The following is a 12,547-nucleotide window of genomic DNA, read 5'->3' on the forward strand; positions in this document are numbered from 1 at the left end:
CTTTAAAATGTGCCAAGGCCTGTGTCTTCTTGTCTCCAGACTTGTAATCCTAAATTAGCAAGCTTGTCTTTGCCTTGTTTACATACAGATGAAAGGCCAGGGTGTTTTAAGCTGACTCTCTCGCTCTCCTCCTCTTTTCCCCTCCCCCCCTCTCATTTAATTGCTTCAAGTCTGGATTAACCCCTTTATTGGAATAAATAAATTTAAAGCTGAAGCAAGTTAAGGGATATATTTATATCAAAGTAAGCAGTCAAGTGCACAAGTCAGGGAGAATTAGAACTAATGTTTGCTTTTCTGACAAGGAAATAACATGGTTGGTGGGTGGGTGGGTGCCCAAATGCACTCCTTGTTTTTCAAATGCATCACTTTGTTCACAACATTTTGCTGTCTTGTGCCTAGAGAACAATTCTTGCAGTTGAGGACAGCACTGTCCTCTTAAGTCAAAAAGATTGGTATGCTGCTGTTGCCCATTTGGAGCAGAGAGTTCTCTCTGGGCAGAGAGATGAAAGCTGAATTCCAGTTAATTACTTGGTCTGGATAAAATAAACCCTCACCTCGAGCTATCTTACAAATCCACCCAGAATTCTTGCTCTGTAAGGCACATATTATTTCAGGCCTGCATGCAATCTAAAGAGGGTTTTTTTTTTTAAAAAAAGCTTATTTTTAAAGGAGAGAAGCAAATAGGAAATTCTGTGCTTAATTCACTAGAAAGCAAATAATTTTATTCTGTTTCTGATCTTCATTTATAGCACCAGCAACAAGTGGTGCAGGCTGTGGAACGTGCCAAGCAAGTGACCATGGCAGAACTGAACGCAATCATTGGGGTATGTGGTCTTTCCATTTTAGCTTTCATAGTCTTTTTAAAAATTAGTTCACTTTCTTTCTTCCCCCCCCCTCCAAACTCTGCTTTTTGTTGTGAAGTTTAGTTCTCAGCTGGTCAGAAATAAATTGGACAGCAGTGGATCCAAGCACTGGTTAATCTGTGCTTCTACAAATTGATCAAGCAGCCCACCTAACAATATATACATATACACTGTGCTTTTAAAACTTCGTAACAAGCCAGATGGTAAACAAAAGAATTCTGCTGACCGTGTAGCTATTTCTTATTTTCATTTTTCCAACTCATTTCTTTTTAAATGTGTCGAAGCTCAAAAGACTGACAACCAAATTGACAGAAGAAGCTCCTATCTGGTGGAGAGCTTTGCCAGCCTTATATTTTACTTTCAGCCCCTCATTTACTCACTGGAAGTATCTTTGGGCATCAAGATGTAATGTGTGAACTGAGACATCTGCTGTAGCAAGTTCCACAATCTGAAATGTACTTCTTTTGAGGATGTGGAAGCTGCCATCGTAGAAGAACAAGTAGGATTTGCAGTACAGTGGTACCTTGGAAGTCGAACGGAATCCATTCTAGAAGTTCATTCGACTTCCCAAACGTTTGGAAACCAAGGCGCGGCTTCCAATTGGCTGCAGGAAGCTCCTGCAGCCAATAGGAAGCCATGTTGGACGTTTGGTTCCAAAGAATGTTTGCAGACCGGAACACTCACTTCTGGGTTTGCGGCTTTTGGGAGCCAAAACGTTTGACTTGCAAGGCGTTCGGGAGCCAAGGTACGACTGTAGTTTTTATCTCATGTGCTCCTGCAAACTATGCATTTGGTTTTACTTATTTTTCAAAATTGCAACCCACCTCTCAAGCCAGAGTTCTCAAGGTGGTTGTAAAGAAATAGGGAAAAAAGGTTGTGTGTGTTTTTAAGTCATGTCATTTACAAGATAAAAATTAATATCTAAAAGATTAGTAAACATTGATTAAACATTAAAATACATAAAAACAACAAGAAGCCATCAGCCACAGGAAATAAGTCTTTTCAAAATTAACCATCAGATCTGATTGTTTTCTGAATGCACGTCTCATAGCTTAGGGTGGAGAATGGCTTCTGTGAATGAAGAAAGAGGCTAAAGGAACATCTGTGCAAACCTCAAGATGCATTTCAAAGCTATCCAAATATGATCAGTAAACTGCACACTGATTGTGTCTTGACTTTGCATAGCGTAAACCCTTTGACTTTTTTGCTTGTTGTTTTGCGCACCTCTTTTTAAAAAACGCCTCTAGAAGAAATGGTGCTATTGAATCCTGGAAACAAAGCGCCCCCCCCCATGTGCCCTATTTTAGTTAGACAACTAAAAGGGCTGCTTTGGCTGGTCAGCCATTATACCATGGTAGAGCACCTCGTTTTTTCATGTTGCTTTGATTCCGTTTAACAATTCCAGCATGCCTTTTGGGCCTCTTTGCAAATATCATTTGGGTTGTTTTGACCCGAAATAATTGTAAAGTATTTTGTAGCAAGGACTCAAAGTGCCACACGCAGGGCTCTGTGCCCACACCGAGGATATTTTTCCCACCAGCCCCTTGTACTCCAAAGAGCTTGAGGTTGATATTTTAGATCAAATTCAATGTGGCACAAGAAGCAAAACCTGCTCATATGGAATCACTTTCCACTTGCGCACTAGTGCCTTTCTTTGTAGCTAGTTCCAAGTTTCTGCCATCCCAAATTCATACTTAGTTTTATGGAAAGCCATAAGTCATATTCCAAGGCAAAGGTGGGTTGTTGGTTTTTTTTCCTGCAGAATTATCTAGGAATAAGGGATTGGGTAATTATGACTTGTAGTGGCCATCTATCATTACATTTCAGTTGGCTTTTTATTTCCTTGAGAACTGGTGGGCTCCTCCTTGGCATCAACTGGGACAAGATTTTGTCCCAGTAAATTTAATATGAAATGTTAAATGCTGCCTCCTGAATTTCAAACATTGGGCACACAGTAGCAACATTTAACGGGCTCCCTTTAAACAAAGGAGGAGGGGGAAACTTTTTATGATTCACTTCTAAAGACTGATAAAACAGTTGGTTGTTCAGAAGTACCATATAAAATAAAGGTGAGGAAAAATCACTAATAGCCCCATGATTCACATCTGTAATTATTCAGTTAGTTCAAGCAATTGTTTAAGTTATTCTAATGGAGACCTTACCAGTGTGCCTCTCCTTTTTTTGCCCACTCGCAAATGCTTTCCCCCCTTTTGTGTATTGAATATACATAAAAGTCTCCCTTTAAAAATGCACTGTATCAAACACGCTTTGAAATGCTAATTATTCCATTTACTTTCATTAAAATTCAAATTGCTGAGTGAAGATGTGGATAAGGGTTGCGGAATAATCAATCTGTAGTGAAGATATTCCTTCATTTATGCTTCTATCTTTTAACAAGGAAGTAAGGGCACTCTGATCCTGGCTGACAGTAGTGTAGAGCGTTGTCTGATTGTAGCTTGTTTTTCTTAATAGGCTATTTTGAGTGTTCTTTCCTATCCCTCTGACCACAAGAAAATACCAGCAGTCAATTAAAAAATATAAATGGGAAAGAGTAACCTTTATTTCCTCTGAAGTGCCCCTTAGAAAGGAGGAGATGAATCAGACAGAGTAGGTTGTGTCGAATCATGAATAACATTTGTTATATGTCTTTTACGCTCCAGTGGGGAGACTAGAAGATGAATAATTTCCCAATTAGTTTTCATTACCTAATAAAACTACTGCTATCTAAATATTGTTTGAATAAAATAAATTGCAAAAGGTCTGATTTTTCTTAATGTAAGTGCTTTTTATGTAAAATTATGAGAGTGTGAGCCTTGCTTTACTCTGATTGTTAGACTTTTTTTAAACTACTCAACATTGTTTTAGTTGATGGACATGCATCTTGTAGTCCAGTGTGTGTAGTTTTTGTTTAATTTCATTTTTAAACTGTTGTGTGGAGTTTCAGTGAAAATCTTCCTTTTAATTTCACTGTGCTACTGTGAACTCCAAACTGCACCAAATGAATGCTTCCCCTCTGGCTGCTTGCTACCAGCTGGAGCTACAGCCTTTCAAACTAATTTAGATACCCTACGTGGTTATATGTATTTAAATGAAGAAATATGAGAATAACATTGTCTTGCAAAATGTGTTTAATTTCACTGAGCACGTAGGAGAGTTTATCCTCGCTAGGTGGTTGTTTTAACTGAATTTGTTTTAGTTACAGGTAGGTAGCTGTGTTGGTCTGACGTAGTCGAAACAAAATAAAAAATTCCTTCCAGTAGCACCTTAGAGACCAACTAAGTTTGTCATTGGCATGAGCTTTCGTGTGCATGCACACTTCTTCGGATACACTGAAACAGAAATCGCCAGACCCTTACACGAAAGCTCATACCAATGACAAACTTAGTTGGTCTCTAAGGTGCTACTGGAAGGTTTTTTTTTATTTTAACTGAATTTGGACATTCACTGGGCTGGGGCGAAACTCATTCTTCTCCCATGTGCCCACCCTCAGCCATTTTCATCCCTTTTAATTTTTTTTAAAAAAACTCTGTATACAAAATAATAGTGCTTCATTAATATCCATATTTTGGGGTGCCTCAGTAGAAAAAGGCAGGGCGTAAATGATGCACATACCGTGTTTCCCCTTTTTTAATACGTAGTCAGAAAGTAAGCCATGGCAGGGTTTTTAACCATTTGAGAGCTATAAGACATACCCCGAAAATAAACCATACTTCCGCACCAGCTAGCAGGACCCAGCATGCCGGCCGCGACAGGAGGAGGAAGCCTGCCGGGTCGGGTCAGTGCCCGGAAGCGGCGGTGGCTGCTTTAGTGCCAATAAAGCGTGCAGCAGTGCCGCACGGAGCACCAGCCAGCAGGACCCAGCTCCTGCAATGCCGGCCGCGGCAGGAGGAGGAAGCCTGTGGGGTCGGGTGGGTGCCCAGAAGCGGTGGCGGCTGCAGCGCTGACAAAGCGTGAAGCAGCGCCGCACGAAGCACCAAGGGCACGAGCGGCAGGAGGAAAGAGAGAGAGGCTCGTTACTTGCGGCACTTTAAGAGAAGCAGCCAGAACCGATCTCCATATTCCGAGCCTCCCTTTTGCGCGTGCGGGCATGTTAAAGCCCCGATCACTTCACTCCCCACTTCTTCCTCGCCATCCCTCCCTTTCACGCATTGCCTTGACCCCGCAGCCCCCCTCCCTGGCCATCTTCCCCTAAGTGCAGCGCTGCTTCGTGAGCGCTGCAGCCGCACGCTCTCTGTGTGTGCTGCAGCCGCACGCTCTCTGTGTGTGCGCGTGTCTCTTTCTTTCTCTCCCTGTGCGTCCGTCTCTGTGTGTGTGTGTGTGTGCGCGCGCGCGTCTCTCTCTCTCCCCCCCCGTGCGTCTCTGTGTGTGTGTGTTTGTGCGCGTCTCTTTCTTTCTCTCCCCGTGCATCCGTCTCTCTCTGTGTGTGTGTTTGTGCGCGTCTCTTTCTTTCTCTCCCCCGTGCGTCCGTCTCTCTCTGTGTGTGTGTTTGTGCGCGTCTCTTTCTTTCTCTCCCCGTGCATCCGTCTCTCTCTGTGTGTGTGTTTGTGCGCGTCTCTTTCTTTCTCTCCCCGTGCATCCGTCTCTCTCTGTGTGTGTGTTTGTGCGCGTCTCTTTCTTTCTCTCCCCCGTGCGTCCGTCTCTCTCTGTGTGTGTGTGCGCGCGTCTCTTTCTCTCTCTCCCCCGTGCGTCTCTGTGTGTGTGTGTGTGTGTGTGTGCGCGCGTCTCTTTCTTTCTCTCCCTGTGCGTGTCTCTCTCTCAGTGTGTGTGTGTGTGTGTGTGTGTGTGTGTGTGTTTGCGCGCGCGCGCGTCTCCCCCCCCCCCACAGAGAAAAGGTTCCGCTTCGGCTCGTCATTCAGCCGCGCGCGCGCGCCAGGGGCATGGGCCCAAGCCTCGTCCCCCTCGCGCTTCCCTCACAAGCATCTCAGAGCGGGACGGGTCACGGCCTCCCTCCTCATTCCTCGGCCGGCGTGAGAGAGCCCGGGGAGCAGAAGGATCCCAGGTTTAACCCCCAGGTACCCCCAAGTTTGAAATTCTGGAGAGCTGCTGCCAGCCTGGTTGACAGCAAAACCTGGATAGCACAGTAGGCTAGAGTGTGGTGTTTATAATGTGCGCGGAAGAGAGCACCGAGTGTCCTGAGCCAGTGGGACCCAGTTGTACCAGCACTTAAAAAAAAAGACACCCCCTGAAAATAAGCCACCGTGTGTTTTTTTGAGGAAAAAAAGTTATAAGACGGTGTCTTAAAAAAGGGGAAACACGGTACATACATACATAGAAATGTGAGTGAAAGAAAGTGCAGTTCTTTGTAGAATAAAATACATGGAAGATATATGGGGTAATCAAGGATTGATCTAAAGCAGGGGTCCCCAGACTTACCGAGCGGCGGGCCGGTGCCCGCCGCGCCGTCCGCGCGGTGGGCCGGACGGCAGGGGAGTGCGCGCGCAGCGGGCCGGAGGGCGGGGGAGTGCGCGCCCGTGCGCATGCGCACACGCGCACGGGCGGAAAAAAATAGCCGAAAATCGCTTGTGCGCATGCGTATGGGCCTCCCCCGACCCGGAAGTGCACCAGAAATGACCTCTTCCGGGTCGGGAGAGGCCTGTACGCATGCGCACAAAGGATTTTCGGCGATTTTTTGCCGATTTTTTTGATTGTCGCTGCGCCGCGCGCCGTGAGAGCGGGCGGCGGCAGCGGGCGGCGGGGGTCGTCGCGGGCCGGATTGGAAGGCCGATTGGGCCGCATCCGGCCCGGGGGCCGTAGTTTGGGGACCCCTGATTTAAAGGAATTCTGTGATGTAGTTCAGTATTTTGTGAACATGTGTTTGTAGTACGTTGTAGATCCTTCATACCTTGATGCTAGGATTTTGTGAAACCTAATGAAACACCTTGTTAACTTTGCAATATTCTTCCTTCATTGGTAAATGAACCAAACCACTGATCCATGCCATTTAAATGTGGAATGCTGAAGTGAACTTGAAACACGGAGAGACGGGTTGTTCTCTTGACAGTAAACTAGTTGTGTTTAATGGAATGAAACACTTATAATGACTTCTTTCACAGGTCATGTTCCATTGAAAATTACTGACAGATTGTCACAAGTTAAATATTAGCCATCCTTCTTAAAATTTGTTTTTCAGGGAAAATGAAAGGGGGTGGGGAGAAGGATTTCTGGGGGAAACATCACTGTTATAATTATAACAGAACCCATTTGAGGCAAAACTACTTTGTCACTGTTCACATTCCAGAGTTTTTATTCCAAGCTACACATATAGAAACATTTGATGCCCCCTCCAGAACTACTGCTCTTCACTGAAATGTTTTGGCTGGAGTTGTCTGTGCAGCTAAATGCTATTGGTCTATGACTCTTTCCTTTTTTCTGGTGTGCTTTTACATAAAATGGGTTAGAGTCTACCGTGAGTATCCCGAGTTACCCTTCTGCAAGAGGAAGAGCTCCTTCTGTTTGTGCCTGAGGGCTGGGGCCTCTTCAGTGGACCAGGGCCAGTAAAGGTAGTCAGGAGGCAGAGAAGTTTGGCAGGGGGAGAGAAGGAAGGGGCCTTTCTTCTCTGAGGGCAAAGGACCAGAGAGAAGTTGTTGAAGAAAATGAAAAGGTGAGGTAAAAGATAGGTATCTATCATCATCATTAGTATTGATAGTACTGATCTTAATGATGATTATAATAATATAAACTGGGGATGGAAAGGAGAAGACAGGATGAGAAGTTGTTTGCTGTGCCCCCTCTCAAGGAGGCAGGGGCAGCATCTTAAAAAACACAATGTTAAACCCTAATTAATGTGTCATTAGGGACCCAGGTGGCGCTGTGGGTTAAACCACAGAGCCTAGGGCTTGCTGATCAGAAGGTCGGAGGTTCGAATCCCTGCGACGGGGTGAGCTCCCGTTGCTCGGCCCCAGCTCCTGCCCACCTAGCAGTTCGAAAGCACATCAAAGTGCAAGTAGATAAATAGGGACCGCTCCGGCGGGAAGGTAAACGGCGTTTCCGTGCGCTGCTCTGGTTCGCCAGAAGCAGCTTTGTCATGCTGGCCACATGACCTGGAAGCTGTCTGCGGACAAACGCCGGCTCCCTCAGCCTATAGAGCGAGATGAGCGCCGCAACCCCAGAGTCGGACATGACTGGACCTGATGGTCAGGGGCCCCTTTACCTTTACCTAATGTGTCAGTAGAATGAGAGATGCATAGGTGAAAGGGATTTAGAGTAGGGGTCAGCAAACTACAGCCCCCGGGCTGGATCAGGCCCACCCGGTCCTAAATCTGGCCCATGCCGTGACGCCGGAACCCGCGACTCCCAGCGATGGCGATGGGTGGAAGAGGTTGAGCAGCGGCTGCTCTACCAATCTAACGCCGCACCTGGTTTACCTCCTCTGTGTTGGATTGGCAGAGACGTCCCCGCACCACGCAGGGGTAAACTAGGCGTGGCGTTTGATTGGCAGAGCCGCCGCCACTCACCGTCTTCCTCCCTTTGCCACGGCCCTGGTGCTCCTGTGGGCCAGAGAGCGGAGCAGACGAGCTCCCTCTGCCTACCCGCTTCACGAGAAGAAGAAGAAGCGGCGGGGGCGGAAGCCCCTGGGAAGGTAAGCACAATGCCTTCTTTCTCCAGGTGGGGAGGAAGCCCGTTTTGCGCCACTGTCACCAGCCCTTCGGTGAATGAGGCAGGCGGCAAACTGAGAAGGCGGTTGGGGGTGGGGTGGGGTGGGGAGGAGGACTACTTGCCCCACTCGCATTGTGCATAGGAATTTTTATATAGGTAGGTAGGTAGGTAGGTAGGTAGTCCAGCCCTCCACAAGGTCTGAGGGACAGTGGACTGGCCCTATGCGGAAAAAGTTTGCTGACCCCTGATTTAGAGTAATAGAGATGGACAGAGAAGAATATGGAAGTAAGTGTGGAAGTATGAGGGAAACAATTTAGAACCTATTTGTACATATTGACCTGGATCAAAGAACTACCAAACTGTATTTCAAAAATGTCAGCTGTCCATCAGCTCCCTATTTCACATGGTAAACTGCTTTTTGAAGTTGGGGTGTTTCAAAAGCAGTTTGGGAGAGGACATTGGGATCTGTTGCTGGAAGCGGGAAAGTGTTACAAAATAAAATACCTCTCTGGATCACAACCACTGTGATAAGCAGTTAGTATAGATGACCCCAGCTGAAACTGAATGGCTGTAGTTTACTTAGAATCATAGAATTGGAAGGGACCCCAAGGGTCATCTAGTTCAACCCCCTGCAATGCAGGAATCTCAGCTAAAGCATCCATGGCAGATGGAAAGAGGTTTAATATACTGTACAAGGTTTAATTTACTGCATGTGAGCAACAGCAGCTGGCCATTAATTATAGTCTGATGCTGAAATGTAAAGCAGGAAATAAATTTTATGTTGGCTCCATAAAGACATGTAGAATAGATTGTGATGTCAGCAATCAAAGGTACAAACAATTTTTTGTAATAAATAATTTCTGTTTTAACATAAGGATTTCATTTTTACTTATTATGTAGACAGAACACTTTGGGGGTGCAGGGCTAGCCGCAATCCACTGGACAAGTAATTGCCACACTTTTTAAAAGTGGAGTAGTAACTTGGAACTTAAATAAATTGGTGGCTGTTCAGTGCTCCCCCTCCGTCAATTCTGGAGGTAGTGATCATTTGTCTTTAAATGTGTTTGTGTATCCTCATACATGCACACGCACACGCACACGCACACGCACACACACACACACACACACACACACACACACTGTTGCCACATACCCCTATTTATGTTGCATACAAGTGGAACCTTGCACTTGTGCTTGTTTATCACAGAGGGAAATGTAACAAAAATGTAAGAACCAGGTATGCAGCGATGTTCCAAAAAATACAATTTAGCACAAGAAGTGCTGAACCTCAATTTTTAGCAGTGACACTTTAATGATAGGAAGCCTGCAAAATTATTTGCTATCAATTGTGAAGGCAATAACAAGCCTTGGTGGTTTTTCACACTCTCTGTGTTAAGTGCTTTCAGAATGACAGCGTAAACTGTGTTAGAGAACTCCAAGGAAGTAAAACTGATTAAAATGTTCATGCTTGAATGGTGCTGATGGAATAGTTCATTTGGACTCTCTCTACCTCCTGCAGCTCAAGCTGAAATATTAAAATTCAGTGGATTTAAATCTCTCTCCCCTCAGCTCAGGGAAAAAAAAACATTACATTTTAATAGGTTTTAAACTCATAATTCACTGGTTTGGAGCAGTACTATTAAATCTATTTAAATATTACTTGTATTACTAAGGAAATGATTTAAATGATTTTGCCTGTACTGTTTCTCTCATACATACATATATATATATAGTATACATATATGTGTATAATTTTTAAAACAGTCTGGTTTAACCTTTAAGCATTTTGTTTTATTAATACAATTATATTTACTTGCTTTGGAAAATTAAAAATGTGTTAAAAGTGAATGGCAAGCTTTTATATTGCATATAATTAGTAGATTTAATTTCCCCCATTAATGCTCTTGATGTACAAAGAATCCTTTCTGTGTTTGAGATTGAAATGTCTCTGTGTTCCTCATTTTCCAGTATTTTTCTTTATTATTTTTTAAAAGTGGGCAGCACATTGGTTAAAGCTTTTTGTAATATAATGTTTATTCTTTTGATTAGTATTTAACATGCCACCTCCTTTCTATGTTTTCTGAGATGTTTGGGGTTTGAGAGGGAAGTGGAAATCTCTGGATAGCCATGTGGTACAGATAAGTGCATACAAGTTCTAATAAAAACTTAGCATCGGTGCATGTTATTATCCCCATGGCGCCACTGGTCCATGGCTCATGCTGCTAAATGCTAATGCATTTTTGCACTGGTGCTTAACGCAAGGAGGAATTTCTGACTGTGTGAAGGGGCTGCTTTTTGCCTTTCAAATGAGTTTACTCTTTGGGTCTTTGATCTGAAACAAAGGTTAAGAAATAAGGGCTAGGCTTTGGGATGGCATAATTTGGTGCAGCTCCATTGAGTACCTTGATTTATGCCAGCTAAGAGTGTCTCCTCCTGAATCTACACAGGGAAGAGGATTTGACTGTCCCCGTTGATTCTGAACGTTTTGATTTAATGCACAGGGAGGGGAAAGTCGCATTTTCCCTGTAAATTATGGATGGTTACAATTTCAGTTTGTTTAGTAAAGTAATTCCCACCGAATGTGTGCGTGTTCAGAGCTGCCAACCTCTGAGAGCCGGGGAGGGTGTTGTATAAATTAGTAATAGACTGTGACCTCTGTGCAGCAATCACTTATTTTTCTGGCTTTTTATTGTTTGATCAAAGGCTCTGCCTATATTAAGCTGTGCTTGGAGCTTAAAGGCTGTAAAACAAATTGGCCACCTGCTGTATACTGTATACAGATTGTTATGGCGGGAAGGAGGAAGAAGAAGGGGTTGACATAATGGTGTGTCTGTTTCATGTTGTCTTTTGTTTCATGTTTTAGGAAACGCTGAAATATGTCATATCTTATTTAATCACAGTATGAAACAGGTGCAGTGGCATGGCTCAAAGTGTCTGCAGTTGCATATTATACTATCCTATTTGGAGATTTTAAATTAAAATTTGAAAAATTTCACTTGCAGTAGCTTAGTACACTGCCTAAATAGGCTTAATAAATTCTTGGTGGATCATAGCACTTGTCATGAAGGGTTTCCCCCCTTCATCATCTGGTTCAAAAATTAAAGTTATATTACTGGGAATAAGACTTCTGAATAGGCTCTGCACATAGTGATGCTAATTCAGAAGAATTCTGGTTCTCAGCCATTTTCCCAGGCAAGAAGAGTTCCAGGTCTTCTCATATTGGGGTTGTGTTTTGCTGCATTTCAAAGATAGTCTAAATGAACAATATAATACCTGCTTTGATTAAATTTCATCCACCGGGAAATATCTTTATTATTTTTCCAGGCCTTTCTCACTTGTTTCCTTTGTTTTTGCCACTGCTTTTATGCTGCTTTTGTACATTTTACAGTTTGTTTGTTTGTTTGTTTGTTTTATTGTGTACATTAGCTTTATTCATTTTTATTCTTGTTGTAAGCTAAACTTGGTTATAGGAGGGCAAAGTAATCCTGCAGTGAACCAGTAGGGTGAATGGTTTTGTTCTGATGAATATTGCAAAGCCTAACGTTTAAAATGCAGAAATACTAAAAGAAAAAGTGGGCACAGGATTATTCAGTCCCTTGGCCATTTTGAAGGTTTGCAAGGGGTGTGTGAAGGGAAGCAAAACTCTCTGGGGAAAATACAGACTGCTTAGTTGGTTTGTTGATGCATCCGATAAGTTAATTTCCTTTCCTAGTCAATACATATGGGCACACCCTAGTTACTCTAAGGTGAGTGTAGGCATTGCAGGAGCTCTTAATTAACCCACATCTTGAGAGCCATTGAAGTGAAGATAGATGTGTTGTTCTCATATCTTGGGTAGTTTGGCCAGTTGTCCGAAAGTGTGTTATCTCTTTAAGGAAGACAAATTCTTAATTGATAACAAGTAAAATCCAGTCTGCATTGGGGGAGGTGAGGTTATAGCATCATATGAAACCCATCATATGAAACCCATTATGTCCTGTTCAATGTCAGTGGCTGCCTTCTAAACCTGTGATTCCCCCCTCTTGCTAATGTTCTCAGCATACTTTTTTCCCTGAAAGGAGACATGCTACTGACTTTTCCTCTTACAT

General features: G+C 43.7%; 1 protein-coding gene across 4 annotated transcripts in view; it reads left to right on the forward strand.

Annotated features, from left to right (window-relative positions):
* Positions 1-12,547, forward strand: part of LOC118076889 (transducin-like enhancer protein 4) — a 138,444-nt gene that overhangs the window by 58,340 nt on the left and 67,557 nt on the right. For 2 of the 4 annotated variants that reach the window (XM_035100057.3, XM_060280067.2), the window contains exon 6: positions 750-824. The exons of the other annotated variants lie outside the window; for them this stretch is intronic. In XM_035100057.3, coding sequence (XP_034955948.1) covers positions 750-824 — 75 coding nt within the window. The remainder of the gene's footprint in view (positions 1-749; positions 825-12,547) is intronic. 4 annotated transcript variants of the gene reach the window in all.

This window comes from Zootoca vivipara, chromosome 10 (assembly GCF_965207765.1).
Source record: "Zootoca vivipara chromosome 10, rZooViv2.hap1.1, whole genome shotgun sequence".
Taxonomy (NCBI): domain Eukaryota; kingdom Metazoa; phylum Chordata; class Lepidosauria; order Squamata; family Lacertidae; genus Zootoca; species Zootoca vivipara.